The 17,573-nt window shown below is 33.5% G+C and overlaps 1 protein-coding gene across 2 annotated transcripts in view; it reads right to left on the reverse strand.

The window, feature by feature from the left end:
* GABA-B-R3 (gamma-aminobutyric acid type B receptor subunit 3) overlaps window positions 1-17,573 on the reverse strand; it is a 66,863-nt gene that overhangs the window by 33,510 nt on the left and 15,780 nt on the right. For both annotated transcript variants that reach the window (XM_029303497.2, XM_029303498.2), the window contains exons 3-4: window positions 2,084-2,398; window positions 377-481 (exon numbers count right to left, since the gene is read on the reverse strand). In XM_029303497.2, coding sequence (XP_029159330.1) covers window positions 377-481; window positions 2,084-2,398 — 420 coding nt within the window. The remainder of the gene's footprint in view (window positions 1-376; window positions 482-2,083; window positions 2,399-17,573) is intronic.

Below are 17,573 nucleotides of genomic sequence, written 5' to 3' on the forward strand. Positions count from 1 at the left end.
ATTTAACGTTTATTTAACTAAATATCGACACACATGTGTTTAATCATATCTAAGATGAATTATTCCTTGATCAAAAATTGGATACATTCGCACACATTAATACTGCATGCAAGCGCAAATTCAATCCCGATACGTCCGTAATGTGCCAATCGATACTTTAGCGTTCATCTCGCGAGAGAGAGAAAGAGAGAGAAGAAATTTTGCATTTCAAAGGAGACGAATTACAACCAAAAGACGATCCGAAGCTTCCACCGGCTGGTCGAATGAACCCAACCGGCTTCGGAAGCGGATCTAACTGCGCGAAACGATGGCTACAAATGCTCGTCGTCGGGGACTCGTCGAGAAAAAGGGTGACGTTTGAGAGCGGGACTCTTACCTTTAAAGTTCGCAATTGTTCCTTGTAATCGTTCTCGGCAAACGTGATGGTAGCGGTGCACGTGATATTCGCCTGCTCCAATTCCGTGACCAGATCGTTCACTGCCTGAAACAGAGATGCGTCATACGTGCAACATGGAGGCGGGAACGAAAATATGTGCCATTTGTTTGTCCCCGTCCTATTTAGACGAAACGAGAATCTCGCACGTCGCCCTTACAAATATCACATCGTACGTCACACGGGGACGCGACACGAGTTTTGCTTTTCATTTATCTGGAAAAGGACCATTCGCGCGCGTTTATCTCGCAATTGCGACGCCGCGCCGTTTCGTGTCTGGGCAAAGCGCATCGTTTGTATCATATGCAGTTTAATTGACGAACCGTGAGCTATAACTACTTTCCTTGCATTACGTGCTATGGTTTCGTATGTATATTTATGATGTAGAGCAGCCTACGCATGTAGGATGTTTCCTTGTAACAACAAGCTATTTATTTTGAAAGTAGTTTCTATCTAGTTTGAAAATGAACGATATGAATTTTAACGAGATGCAGATATGAACTGATACACTGCATCAATTTCCAATGCAGAATTCTCCTAATTACTGTTACTCGACTTTGGAAAATTCATGCTTGCTTTGTTAGAAAATTATTAGGAAATCGAGTTTCTTTATTGAAAAAAGAAAGTCAATTTTAAAGTATCATCACTAATATAATGGAAAAAATCGCACAATTATTTAATATATAACAATTGAAAGATTATATATTGTATATACGTTTTCAACATATGAAAATATTTTATTATCATCAACTTACTAATTTCTCCCTCGTAATTCCCGATAATACGACGTTCTGGCTTTAGCGGTAATATATTATCTAGCCTACATTAAAGCCGGATATGATGTGCGGTAGCTTCCGTTAGAGTGTAACGACGGAAATTGACCGAGAATTAACCGAAACGCGATACCGAACGCTCTGATTAACTACGCGTGGGTACAAATCGAAAGTTAATTAAAGCCGACATAACGGAGACTTCGCTGCGCAGACCGCACGTCACATCGAGCACAAACGAACTTCCGCGGTGTAGTTTGCAATTAAATACGCGGTTACGTAAAGCGAGATAGAGATAAATATATCGCGCGAAAAATCCCCGCGTTATTATCGTCTAACTCGTGTGCGTTTTCTCCGTATATATTTTGGGGTCATCGGATTCCACTTCATCTGACATCACGACATTTATACGGATATAAAAGCCGCGATAGAGTAGATACGAGTACTATGGATTTATAAGTGGATATTTTTGGCACTTTAATTGCGATTAACGTCATCCGTGTGCCGTTCTTTATGAAGGAAATCGATTTTCAACATTATTATACAACAAGCGAAATTTCTCAATTAATCTGCAGATCAGTAATATTTTATATTCACGCGTATTCTATGAATTCGCAAACTAGGTCAATTGGGGGTAAATCCCATTTATAATTTTCCAAGACACTTTACACGCGCTTTCAAAGATTTTCGAAAGGCGAAATAAACTTTAAAGATTTTTGAATACGCGATTTCGAGAAAAAAAAATATATAACGCCTGTCGATATACAAGTTATTTCCGATGCGGGCTATTAAAGTGACAGAAAACCGCTGAATTCGAAACTGCTCCGATAAATTGGAGGGAGGGTTTGCGCGACATTCATGTTCCTTACGACCTACTTACCAAGGAGTACATGTCGCCTGTTTGCGAGAGAGCCGTAACGGTGTCCCATCCAAAGTGTTTGATCAATGCTATCCTGGCCGAATTGTGACTCGAGTCCGGCGCGACGGTTCGCAGGAACAGAGGGAACTCGTTGGAATCCGAGAGGGCCGGTGCCGTCGAGCCAAACGACACTTGAATCACGTTCCAATAAGGTACAATCTTGGCCAATGTTTCGGTGACCTCGGAACAAGCGGTACCGAGCAAGAATGGCATTAGGTGCTTTTGCCTCGAAGACAAAGCGTGAAAGAATCTGTGCACGGCCACTCCAGAGTCGCACTAGAAGCAGAAAAGTGAAAATTTTGATATAAAGTTCGCGTTGAGACTAGCTACTCTAATGATCTTCGATAACTTACTGTATATAGGAATAAATATTTCCCGAATAAGGATTGAATTTTTATCGTTGTGCAGAATACAAATAATTTGAACGAAATATCACATTAGTATTATAAAGTTTCCACTTATAAACTTTCTTTATTTGAATAAGATTCGAAATTGTAATGGCGTTGGAGAAAAAAGGACTCGAAAAGCTAGTATCAACTGAACAGCGTGCAAACGAGAAGAAGATTGCACATCTTCCAAGTGAAGTGAATAGCTACAAACAGTATTATTACCACAGTGGGAAAAAAAACATTGAGTATAGCACAGTTCTTTGCACGGTGTTGGACCGCCAAGATGAACGAGACGGAAGATCCCGAGCGCCTTAACGAGCAATTATTCAACACGAATGGAGGCAAACTCGAAGAAAAAACTTGAGCGTTTTCAGAGATATAGTACAGAGATGCGGAACAGCGAGTTATACGAGGAAGCGGGGACTTCTCGATCCAACTTTTACATGAGTATTATCCATCTACCTACTTCACATCTTGTTACAATTTCATTGGGATTTGATGAGAATGCGTTCGAAAAGTCGACCAATCATCTTCAAAAAGAAAATTGGAATTCTCAACCTTTTCCCGTTCAAGATTTCGAGTGATTTTTCCAATAAATTATATATTAGAATTTCACAATATTTTACATACATATATGTCTATATACTTCAACTTTGTCTATTTAATATTGAAATTTCAATGAAATATCTACAATATTCCTGAGTCAATATCAATGTTTAGGAACATTTTGTAGATATTTCGTTGAAATTTCGATATTAAATAGACAAAGTTGACAGAAATGCAGTATCAAAGTTTTTCGACTCGAGGTAGAAACTTATTTTCATAGATTGCATGCTGAAGAACTCTTCGTCGCATCTTTGCAGCACGTTTTCAGCGTCATGTCTGACAACATTCTGGATGTGCTACTTGGCTTAACGAACATCGTGTGTCATGCATATCCATGACTTTCGCGGCATCTCTGTTTACAGAAACAATCAGCTCGCGTGTAAATTCTAGTTTGACACCGTTCTATGACATTAATCAAATCCTCGACCAGCTTGTTTGTGTAACGTCGGTTGTGCAACAAAAAGTGAACTAAACGATAAAAAAATCAGCAATTATAACACGATTACAGAACTCAAAACCTGTTGCGTATGAAATAAGGTCAGTATTACTCGACATTTGAAAGAGTGAAGAGTGAATGAATACAGATATAAAATTTTCCACGATGACGCGGAAGTGTGTTTGCGTGTTCTGAATTTTTTATTTTTTGAAATATAAATCCAATAATTTACCAAGGCAATTGTACAGCATTATATAAAGAGATAAATAAACCGATTCTCTTTTATTTTCTCTCTCGCCTATCTTTTGGCGATTATATTTATATTCGTTATATTTAAAAATTTACGTAACGTAAAAATTTTTATATTTTGATATATTGTAGAGAAATGTTATGAAAATTATTCTCCCTCATATTCTGTTTTGATTAAACATGAGAGATTGCTATTAATTTCCTATCGATTAATATGTTGCACGAATACTGGCCCTTACATCGATCATAATTCATCTTTGATAATTAAGATGTCAACCGTACTTCATGCTGCAATTGACATATATTCTGGTTTTCGCATCACTTGTCAAATTAGTGGCGCAGATACTGTTAGCTCGTAATGAATATCGTTAATTGCGCCTCTATAATGGACGACTCGTAATGTCGTAATGTCCCTCCACTTACATAAATAATTTACATAACAATGTAATTTTACTCTCTTCACCTTATTAATGAATGAAGGTGACAACTTGACATTAATAAATCAACATTAAAACTGTAAACTAATGCATTTTCATTAAACAAAGATAAAAATGTAATTATTAATAACTGTGAATCATTCAATGTAATATATATCGTCACTCAAATTTAAATTTTGATCTCTAACAATATTTTTACAATCATTACATTTCTTTTTTATTTCAACTAATAACATAATTTGGTTTTTTATTGTATTGTATAATATATACGCATGAGATTAAGATTCCTAAAATACTTGCAATTAGAACTTGAAAGTGTTTCGATCTGCTAATACAAATATTACAAGTTGCAACAGAAAAACAGATTATGGGTTAAATCCCATATATTATATTACATTTTTCATGGCTGTCATGACAGCTTTTGCGGTTCAACATCGCGAAACGTGTAATATCGTTGTGAGAGGAAGAAACATAGTCGACGCGCGAATCTGACAGCTAGGATGACACCGGAGCCTCGATGATAAATTACTATTATCTTGAGAGATAGAGAGGATCAATGGTGGGAAAAGAGAAGAAGTGGTATCGACATGATGACGAATGGAAATGGATTCTTGAAGCGTTCGCGCGAATTCTAGCATAAAATACGCGGTCGTCGCGCGACTCACGTACGCTAGTGCGACTAAGTTAAGAAGATCTGCTGGCTGGTACGAGACTTGGTTGGACAATTTTCAACTTACACCTTTACGCGAGTACTACGTGGTTCGTAAATATTTTCTTCACTTTGGTCTACCTTTTAAAAATGGACGAAAAATTGCTCGATTACACGATCTCGATTTTCTCTTACAATTAGTACAGTATTTCGCCAGTATATTTGTTACAACAAAAATGTATCTTAAGTATACGTGTTTTTCTTTCTTTACGTAAAGATTTAATTAGAAGGTAATATTTTCTTAATATTTAAAGTTTGTAAACACTCAACAAAGATGCTTCCAAGATATGTATAAAGTTTGTGTTTTGCTATCATCGGCAAGAGAGTTGTAAAATCTCTGTTCAAAAAATAGTAGTTTCTTACAAGAAAATATTTTATATTTGTAATTTCTTTTATCCGGTGATACTCTCTTTTTAAACTCTCTCTCCAAGATTAATCTCTATGTTTTGAAAATAGTAAATGTCATTCTCTTTTCGTTGTTTAATGGCATGCTACCTTTTCTTGTTTAAAGATAAACAACCCCCGTGAGAGATCGCATCTCTTTACTGTGTTCTATTTTCCATGTATGCCTTTAAAATAAACGATGAATGAGATATCATTCCCAGGTTTTATTACCCTCTTAAACGACGTGTTGGTTGAGAGCACTTATAAACTCGTAACTCGATTAGTTTAATATTTTTAATTGTTCATTAATTTTATAATTTTTGTAAACTATTGTTCTTAATAAATATACGGATGGAAATATTTAGGAAATATCTCTTCTTTTGTACAAAGGCTAAAAATATAACGTAATATAATTGTTTATATATTTATATTTAAGAAAAAACTATAAAATTATATTCATTAATTATAATTCAATTTTCGTTAACCGGTACAATTTCCATTATAGGTATATTTCAGTAAATTAAGTTAACCGCAACAACGCAACAAAAATAAAAAAATATGATTTACCCTCCATAAAAGGACCGCAGGCCGTCCTTACATGCTACACTTTGTACGTCGGCCTTTGTAAGAATAATGTTTGAGGGAAAAAACTCGTGGCCTCGGGTCTTCATAAAATTCTACGTTTTACGACACACGTTTACCGCATGTACGTTTCCGGATCCGGATACTGGCATAACATTTGTATTGTAAATTCATCGTAAAATACAGGAGATTTTTATAAAGGGATATCGGTGCCAACTGTATTTTATGTAGATTTTTAAATAACACCCAATAGCTTTTAGCGTAAAGTGACTGTGATCTCCGTAAAGTATCACGTTTCTTAAAATAAAAAGAATCGTATTTTGTGCACTTTTCGGCACGTTTCTCTCTTATCTCACACGCAGACGAAAGTTTCAAAAGAACGCCTTTATCCTTCTACATCCGCATCGAATAAGCCCTTTAGAAATGTCAGACAATAAACGTCCGCGTTGCCTGGTCCTTTAAGAGATCGTCGATGTATCGACATTCTGAAAATACAATCCACTCCACCGATAGTTCCATACGATATCAATGTGCGTGCGTGTATATATATATATATATATATATATATATATATATATATATTTAGTATACATACATATATACATATATGTATATACGTGCGGGTGGCCACGATAGTGCAGCATACGTAGCATATGTCTAAGTTCGTTATCGACCAGAGGCTTCGAACTGCTTCATGAATGGGATGTAACCGAGACAATAGTGGGACAGGGCGTTTTGTGCCGCGTATTCTTGTCGAGGGGCCGGACGTGCAAGACAATGATACATGGAAGCAGTGGGGGAGAGACACGACGAAGAATAAGGTCTCGAGACGGGGGTGCGAATGGGCCGTGAATTTCCGGAGATCGATGCGCTGACCTAGCAGGTGCTCCAGAGGTTGCTGTTGATATCTTCTTCTCTTCGGATGTTCTTCATCCGCGAGACGTTCATCTCGTTTCCATCGCTTTTATACACGGCATAAAAATTGCTGATGCCATAGTATACGAATAGCATTCATCCGTCATAAGCCAAGGCCGACCGATAAACCTCCGTCATCGGATGGAATCTGTTCCGCGGTTAAACATTGCGGAAGAAACAATTGGAATAATGCAATCATCCGCTGAATGACCAATCGATCGAAACACAGTGTGTATTTTATGTTTCGTCTCTCTCTTTCTTCATTGCAGACTGCGAAATCATAGAACCGAAATCATTTGGATAAGAATTTAATTAGTGAATCACATAACGCAGCTTAGATTTTTTCAATTTTTTTAAGCAAGCAACACTATAAAAAAGGATAAAAGTTATTAATTATTCAATTATTATAGTAAGAGGAAAATATAAAGATTATCAATTATACACGTTATTGCAATTATTAATGTTGGAATCTGAAAGCGAAAGTACTTCGATATTTATAATTATTCTGAGGTATGGTTAACGCGCGCAATAAGAGCAAAAGGAAATAAAAAAGCTAGAATGCAGAACAAATGCAAAATATTAATTTGTTATTTTCTATATTCTTATTAATGCCATCGATGGACGCAAATTAAGCAGAGTTCCGAATGGTTTTGTTGTTCCATTCAGAGACCTTTTCACCTCGTTTCTCTATTCCTTTAGTTTTCTCTAAATGAAATTTTTATGAGACAATTTCTTGGAACAAAATTGTTTTATGATCATATCCCAAACGTCAATAGGACAGGAAAATCGAATGGGTAGAACGATAATAATGTGATTTTAAATCCATCAATCAGTGTGTACCACCATCCATGATAGATGTTATAGGAAATTCTCATGGAGGATTGATTTAAAGAGTAAACGTACGATCTCTTTTCCTCATCATAATATAATTTTCGCTTTTTACTTAGATGCCTTTGCATTTTACGTCGAAACTCGTGACATAGTATATTTAATACCGCGCAGCCTTGTTCGATATTTAAAGATCAATAGATATAAAATATTTCTGGAGAAAAATGTGGAAGCCTAAACCATCAGGGTAGTCGACACAAATAACTATTGTTATTCCGTACATCCATGAATCCGCCGATGTACAAAAGGACACCGGTTCTATTTTTGTACTCGTCGATTCTCATCGCTCTCATCGCTCGGCTGCATTTTGTGCCATTGTCTCGTTCCTTGTGTTCCAATATGCGTCTTTCTCCGTCCATTATCGCGCGCAGATAGTGTACGGTCTGCTTGAAGAAACCGGGGGACTATATCTTGTCGACGCCGATGCCAATTGCCGCATCTGATGCTTTTTCATCCGGACTTTTACCGCGAACTGTTTATCAGAAACGTTATATATACTGGTGTATATACTACACGTATATTCTGACTACCTTGAAATATGGAGGCAATCTTCGTTCATCGAGAGTATCGCGCTGCGTGGGCGATACCCACGCAATCTTCCTTATTCATTTCGAACCTTTTCATAAACTGTGCGGAAAAGGCCTCCAGTTGTTTATCAGACCCTCGTTTTGTTTGTTGCGCGCTTCCTTATATTCAGTGTTTTTAGTTCATTCGTGAGAGGCAGACGAGACATAGAAAACAACTTGCACAAATCTCTCTCGTTTCATGGTAACGTTCTATACAAGAGAATACCGAAGAAGATTCTGCGTTAAACTCATATTTGTATGCTACTTTTGTTCCCTTCTCTTGCGTGTGATTCCGCCGTGATTTTATAAATTATAGGAAACAGTTTATTAATATAGAAAATCGTATCAAAACACGCAATAACAAATGTTTATATTAATTCTGTGAAAAAGAATATTTTTTAAAGCGCGTTGTAAAAATATTAATATATAAAATTAAATTGTATCCATATAATGAATATTTATTTTAAAAAAGAGCTTTTTAATATATAGTGATTCCAATATGTTTAAAAAAGATATTTATGCGAATATTTTTATATAAAACTGCAATTTATAACGAAATACATTTCACAACGACTTTACTTGAATTTGACATAAAATTTCCCGATTCAATCGCTTGTAAAACGATGATATGATCAAAGAATTGGGCTTTCTATCGTACGATAAGATTGAAATCGAAGATATTGCGATCAATCATTCACAATTTATGGTAAATTGAAGCAGAATTTGCATGAATGTTTTCGAGACGATACGCAGCTTTTTGGCCAACAAAAGATCATACGATATTGGCGAACAAAGTATCTTTCTTTCTTCTCAATAAAATTATATTTTTATTAAGAAGAGCTCCAAGCGCAAAAAACTCAGAAGCGATGTGATTTTATATGGTCGATATAAAAATTCATAGAAAAATTCCGATAAGATGCAAATCTGCGAAATTATGTCAGTCATGGTCGGTTTACAATTTAACGAGGTTTTAAAGGGAAAAGGTTTCATGAAAGGGATTCTTATGTAATAAATGATAAATATATACGCATACATTTTAGTGAAGTCCTAAAGAAATCTAAAACATTCTTCATAGGTATCGCCCTGGATTATAGACTTTCCAATTTAATCCGTACATGCGTGGAAAAAATTTTAAATCTAGGGATGAAAGACACGAGACTGAAATGAAAATTTGCGTTTGTTTTTCTTTCTTCCATTCTCGTTCTTTCTTTTCCTCTTATCCTTACGATAAAGAAAATAATCGGTACTTTAGATAAGTCACTGGTTTAAGACATCTCGTTGAGATGGAATTTAAAGAAATAACATATAATATCAGAATTGAGATAATACCACACACACAAATAAAAAAATTGCGTTTCTAGACATTGCCAAAGAGAATGCAACTTTTTTTATTGCATATAAAATATCATTTCTTCAATTCATTCTTTCCGATGTGTGTATTATTTATATTAATTAAGGTATATAAGAGAAAGAATATAATAATTATAATTATAATATAGAATATAATAATTATAATAAAATTTTTATATTTTAGATTATATTAACTTTTATATGAACTTTATTTTGAGTAAAGTATAATTCAAACTTATATTTTTTCTATTCTAAATTATATACAAATTGTACTTTAAATATAAAAATTGCTGTAAATTATAGTAAAATGTTCTTTTGCATTTCTATTCTAAACAAAAATGAAAGAAATTTTGCTGAATTTTTACAATTGAATAGCAAATACAATTTTATGCATTGTATTCTTTCGCCAATTTACTCTCTTTTGCCAGCAATTGTATACATATATTGCGTGCTAGGTTTTCAAAATTTAAAACACATTAGAGATTAATATAGATTTCTATATACTTATATGTATATCATATATGTATATAATATACATAAATATGGAATCATGTAATATATATCATATATGTGAATTAATTAAATGAGAACGTATTTCTTTGACATTTACTATACATATATATGTTAACAATAATTAATTATGCAATGAAAAAAATTCAACATTTAAATCTTCAACAAAAAATGTGAATAAACAAATAGAATCCCGCGTCTCGCGCGGGACTGATTCTCGTGCGAGCTGCGAGATATTGCGATTGCGACTATTGCGAGGCTGATGGTCACATGATCAGTCTCGCGCGAGCCGTACAACGTAGCGGACGTATAAAGACGTGAGAGTCTAATGAAAGCGCAGGTATGTTGATCGAAAGATTCTAGTAAGAAATATTCTATTTTTCTGTTCGCATTTACTGTTAAAGATTTAAATGTTGAATTTTTTATGCATTGTATAATTAATGTATTTTTATTCATGCATTGCAATTTTTAAATATTCTATTATCAAAAGATAGTAGGTATATCTATATACAACCAGCTTCGCATATATAATTATGTTTGATTAAACGAAATAAGAAAGATATATATGTATAATGTACATGATTATGACACAGACATATACCGTCATTACAAAGATTTTGTTTTAAGGTTACAAATAGATATTATATATAATTTTTATCCTAATTCTATATAATAAAAAAAATCAATATTACAGTATTAATTTAATAGAAACATACAGTAATAAAACATACACTAATAAAGATATTACATATTTATATAAATGATATAACATTTATAGTAAACAATTGAATAATTTAGCGGAATGCATCAATTAGTATTCTGTGTGACGCATTCTACACGTGTGATCATAATTAGTAAAAACAATAGTCAGTACTTTCTGTAATTAATATTGGAAATGTTTCACGTCAAATTGTATAATGTTATTATACAATAATTGTTTAAACTTACAATAATTTTCACATCATCTGTTATTATTATAATAATTATAATACTATTATTAATTTCAGCTTTTAACATTAACGTTAATATTAAAGAGATAAATATAATGTGATATCTATATTATTTATTAGTTTATATATGATAAATAAGTTTATTAAAATTATTTATTAAAATTATAAGAGACCAATATATATATATATATATATATATATATATATATATATATAATGAATTTCTGCATGAATAATTGTGCATAAGATATAATATTTGAATTTCAATCAATATAAGATCTACATTAAAATCTATATTTGAATCAATAAATAAGTTTCAGAAAAATTTTAAAATTTTAAAATTTTAAAAAAAATGATAAACGCGCTTTATAACTAAAATTAATAACATAATCTGCACAATAATTAAAAATTGTTGAGAAAGAAAGGGGAAAAAAAGAGAAAGTCTGAAAAATATTTAAAATAGTAAATAAAACTTAATAATGACAACGATTAATAGCAATAAAATCTTTTCGTCAAATCTATAAAAAGGATTTCGAGATTGATTGGGTTGATGGAATTGATCCAGCAGAGTACATCGGTCTTTGATGTTAAAACGGATTCTTTTGATACTATAGTTGGCTGTCTACAAGGAATATAAGAGAGAATAGATTCGTAAGAATTTTACAGAAAGGGGATTTTTCACTGGCAGATAATGAAAGTAAGGGTAGACGAAACGAGGCACAGAATGTACGAAAAAAAGCCGAAACACAACGGCTGTGCGCGTAATTGTCCTCGATTTTTAAATTGGAGTGAAATCTCCGTTACACTGAAAATGAGTTTACGCGCCCAGGCTTCTTTTGATTGAATTCCACTGACCTTTCTCGATTTTAGTTTCTAATCAGTTTCTAAAATGTCGACAATGTGCACTTCAAATCTCTCCCTGCGTGATCAAGGAAAAGTTTCTTGCATACTTTTTTCGACGGTAGACGGTATTCAGAATTTCGTATATCTCTATGCTACACGAATATTTTTGATATCATATTCCTTTCTCCTCCTTTTTATCTTCGTGCATTTTTCTTTATTAATTAAAATTAAATTTTTTAACAATTAAAATTATAAAAAAAGTATATTGTTTTTAAATGCAATTATTCAAAAATTTTGTACTTATACGTTAGTTAGTAGTCTAATTCGTCATTAATCAGACGCTGCTATGTATTCATTGTCGTTTATAAAAATCTTTAGCAAAGATATTTAATTAATTTAGGATGATTATTAATAATTGCAACAAATTATGTAATACCGAGAATATAGAAGAAGAGAAATTTTTAAGAAATGTAACATTTGACAAAGCTTTTTACCGTCTTTATCAATACGCTTATTACATAATCGTCTACATCATCGTTATTTTAAAATATATTCAAAAGTACAATGGAGAATGGGTGAGTCTCCAAAGAAATAGTGCAAGAACAGCTCGCCTCCGTACCATTACTCGCAAATTCTACCCCTTTCAGAAGGAAGCTTTAGAGCTTTGTAATACTTGGAGTTCTACCATACCTTCGAAGTACATCATTGTTGCCATCCGGTGGCTAATGAATATTTACAATTCAGCCCGTTTTTGCGATTACCAAACTCTAATCGCTTGTAATTATCGTTTTCTCAAATGTCCATGTTTTGTTAATTAAATCATTCCTGATGAAATCTAATGAAAAAACTCCACCGCTAAGTTGGCATCCATATATAAATGTATCGCTGCCTCTAATTTCAGCTCTTGAAATTAATGCGAGTTGAGACTGCATTTGATGACTCCTTTTTGTTATTTTTTTAATAACATTGTTAGGTACAATAACGCTCAATTCTGGTAGTTGCACGCGATTCTACCTCATCTTCCATCACGAGAAATAAAATTTCTGGTAGAATCAATTCTTGCAATTCTCTTTGCAAAATACAAAATTGTTTTTCTCTCGTTTCAATTAATTAATTTTTTTTCGATCCATTAGTTTTTCTGGCTGCGGACGATTGACACGAATACGCGCGAATTCACAACAAGTTTGCAATTTGAATGTAAAAGTATTGCCAAACGTGATTTAGTTCTGCACGCCGAGCACAGTATCGATTAATTTAAGTCGGCAATTTGCCACTGGCAGGAAATTCCAATTATTTTGCAAATGGTCCACTTTGTATATACCGCGTCGTTCGCGAGGTAGCAGAGAAGATCTTCCATCTGTCGATGCGCCGGGGGATTTTAAGGGGGCGCGTATATAGGTATAATAAACGTTCTCCGGATGGATCTCGTCGCGGCGGGGAGTAGGTCATACGACAACCTCCGGCAATTAATCAAAGTTCCTCTACGCTTCTCTGCGGAAATGGTACATACAGGGAAAGTTGCCCTCGCGGCTACGAGATCCTGACTAAAGCGCGCGAGATAACGATTTCTTCTTTGCGAGCGTGATCTTTCGCATTTAAATGTGATCCGAGCCAAAAAACACGATTTCAATAATTCAGTTTCAGGATTAATTCGATTCGTAATGACTTACGTAAATTAATATCGATGACCGAAGCGAGGTAAAATCTCTTAATTCTTTTATTAGCACTTTTATTCTTTAAATATTTTTGCAAATTAAAATGATTCAATTTATTTTACAAGGGAATACAAGGTCAAAGAAATGTTAAAAAAATTTGTAGAGAAAATCAAACGAGAAATTTTTAAGTCTCTAAAATCGTATTGTATAAATATACACTAATGTAAGGGTGACATTGTGCATTATCAGCGTAAACGGTAATTCCGGTGTCAAGATGCGCGTCCATTGTGCTTTATATCCTAACGAGAATGAATCTCAGCGGGACCTGTTCTCGGGTATTATTAATGTTATACACTGATGATCAAGCGATGGCGCGTAAAAGCGTCGCGGATATTTCCTCGGAGCGAAACGTTGCAGTTCGCAGAGATAAAATAAATTTTGATGCCTCGTTATTATGTACATTCGCTCGCGCGAAGGATTCGATGAGACGAGAAGTAACGTGGCATACATTTAAATAATGGCAATACGATGATGCAGGTACTCTTTTGACGTAAAAGCAAGGGAAAGATTCATTAAAATACTCTTTAATCTTCAGAAACGTTTGCGATATGAATTTGCGAATATATTTTTCTGTTTGACAACCGGAATCAATGCTAGACTTGGTGTATGTATATGTTTGACTTTGAAATAAATTTTTCTCAATTTTTCCTCTGATATGCGAAATTGCGCGTTGCGTTCTATCGCTCAGCGTGGTTTATGCGAGCATTCCAAAATACGGCATAAAATTGATGTCGCGCCTAAACTTGATCGCGCACGAATCTATACGTCCTTGGAGGATAGAATCAAACAGGTATTTCGACATGTGTATGTGTGTGCACTCGTGCGTGTGCTCTCCGAGCTTCTATCGAAGTCGCGAATCGATTGTAACAGAATTTCAACGAAAATTCATGCGTTTACCTGGCGAGGAACGTGAAAATTCTGCTAACATTCATTATTACAACATCGATGGGTTTTAAATTTTTCGAGAAATATTTTCTCGACAAGGATAAAATATCTTGACGTTTAAATCTCTTTCTATTAATGACGATATAACGAAATCTATATACATATGTATAAGATTTCCATTATTTGATATTTAAAATTATATATTTTGCATTAAAACTTTCCAAACGGAATACTATTATATTTGAAAATATCACCATTTTTTAAACTAATGTTCGGTGATTTTATATTCTAGACAAAAACTTTTACCGCCACTTTTTTTTCTCAACGAACGACAATATGATTCAGCAGTATGGTAATTTTCTCGTATTACGCAAACGATATCTTGACATGAATGTATAATAATAATTTACGAGAATGGTTTACGTCAAAAAAGAGAATAAGAACATATTTGGGGAATTAAATTTATAATTGCATTTTTTACACGTTTCTTTTACGTTTCTCTTTTGTACAAATTAACAATACAGAGATGTTATACTTTTAACATGTATTCTTATTTCAAAACAGAAACTTATTGCAATCTCCGTACATACAGTTTTGCACTTTTCTAATAATTAAAAGATGACTTTTTCCACTATCTATATAGAGGAAAAGATGAGAAAAATTTCGCAAATCTCAATAATTTTTTTTTCGATCGATAAAAACGTAAGTTTAAAAGAGTTAATCTTGCTTATACTTTCGCTGAAAGAAGCTGTTCCGAACTTTCCAAGTTGAACTTTTCAATTTTTCTTCAACTGTAAAGAGAACCGCTACAAATGCCGCAATATTACTCATTAATTTTGTCGTAGGAACAATATAACGGTAGTGCAACGCTTTGATAATGTTGCGCAATCAATAATTTATTAGCAGTGCGGTTGCGTGCGTTAATGGACAAACTATTCCCTCGTAATTTTCCCAGGGGTGAATTCAGGTTCCTGTGACCTCATTAAAAACACTTTTAAAGTAGTAGAAAATTAAATTTTCAATGCAACTCTGTGTGTTAGAGTTCAACCTTTTATAGAAAAAAAAATCAGAGTTAACTTCTAGACAGTGCAGCATACCGTTTCAAAATGAAAAACTTGTCAAATCTTTATGGTATTATTTCTATATCATCGTCGTTCTACTTTTCTTAAAAATCATGAATGCATTATACCAATTTATATACGAAATGAGACCATAGAGGCTCTTGAAAATACTGTAATTCTATATTTCTATGATTAAGTGACGGATAAAATATTAAGCTCTTTAGCCGAATGAGCATAGCAAAATATGATTTACAGCATTCCATTGTTCGGAGGTATCACAGGAAATCTGTTTAATTTACCAGCTTTAATTGCATCTGCGCTATGTTTTGTAAAAGCACGGCAGGAATTATTATAAATTTGTAGAAATCCCATTTGGCCTTTAGATCTCCTTTCATATTCCATATTAAGGTGCAGCTCTTTTGGAACGGACTTAGGTTAATTAACAAAATCCCTGGAAAATGCAAAAACGAATGTTTCTCATAAATCACGCCTATCTAATCAGGAAATGTAAAAGATCATATATATTTCATCTAATATGTGTAAGTTTTAAAATATAGCATTTTAATGCAACTCAGATTAAGAAAGTTTTAAGACTAGAATTAATAGTCTCTATATTTATGATTCTCTCGAGTTATATATCATAATAAGAAACGAGATATCCTCTCACTGAATTCATATTATGCATATTATTGATATGATGCTGCATACACATTCGACGATTGTATCATACACAGCTTGTATAAAGCATAATTTAAACTCTCGATAAATTTGCTTACGAACATAAAACATCGCATTTATTCTCGCTTCGTTTTAGCTTTTAATACGAACTGGCAAATATGTGTTAAATGATAATTCATGTTAAAATTCAATTTTTTTGAAAGATACTGCAGAGTACCTTCACCTACTATCTTCACTTAGATACTTCTCCGTTCAATTCACATTAGATTCCGCGATATTCCGGTCTGTGATAATGCACCAAGTCCTCAAGCAAGTCAGCGTAGAGTTTGATTATGTCTCCACTTTAACATATGGAATCTGCGAAACTTTCCGCTCGTCTGTTCTTTTCCAAAGCATGAGAGAAACTGACAAGTTTCTTTTTAAAACTTTCTCGGGAGATTGGTACTCTAACGTAGATTGGTTAAATTATCGACATCTCTCGGGGGTATTTCAGCATCTCACAATCCGCGTCTGCCGCTGACTCGCGACACAGATGCGTCATACGCACGTGCACAATTAGATGCATATACCATTACGCGAGAGTGCCTTCACGTATATGCAAGAAATTCATACTAAAGACATAAAGGCCATATGGCTCTTTGAATTCGCATATGTAATGATACTTTGCCGCGGCTTTCGGCGATAGTTTTGAGAATGAGAAATCACGCGAGTTTGAATTTCACGAACAATTCAAGATTTATGCGCGCTTTTCTGCATGGTATAATATTGAAGCATAAATTCGGATTAAATGAATTATTGCCCACCATATTTCTGATTTAGAGCTTTTCGGCAACGTTTATATCACGCATAATAATAAATAAATTTTATATACGTCAATCAATCTGTCCACTGCAAAAACACACACACACATACAAATATATAATAGCAGGTAATTTTTTATGGCAATATTGAATTAAAGATAATGAGCAGTAATGAACTGTAATGACTTATATTTTCGCGAGTGCAACAAACTCTGGTAATGAATCCTGACAGTAGAGGAAAAATAATTTAAAATTAGACACGCGCGACGACGAAGCCATCTTGATGAGTAATTTATTTTATTTGTATTATGTATTTCATGTATTTAGTTTTGCGTATTTATTTTTATGTACTTAAATTTAATTTGTTTATAAATAAGAATTAAAGAAAAAACTTTTATATATGATATATTTTATTTAAACTTGTATTATTATAAAAAAATATAACTTTCCATATTCCATTAAATATTTACTTACTATGTTATTTACATAACGAAAGGC

Source organism: Nylanderia fulva, unplaced genomic scaffold, assembly GCF_048542155.1.
Source record: "Nylanderia fulva isolate GAGA-0341 unplaced genomic scaffold, ASM4854215v1 Scaffold27, whole genome shotgun sequence".
In the NCBI taxonomy this organism is placed as follows: Eukaryota; Metazoa; Arthropoda; class Insecta; order Hymenoptera; family Formicidae; genus Nylanderia; species Nylanderia fulva.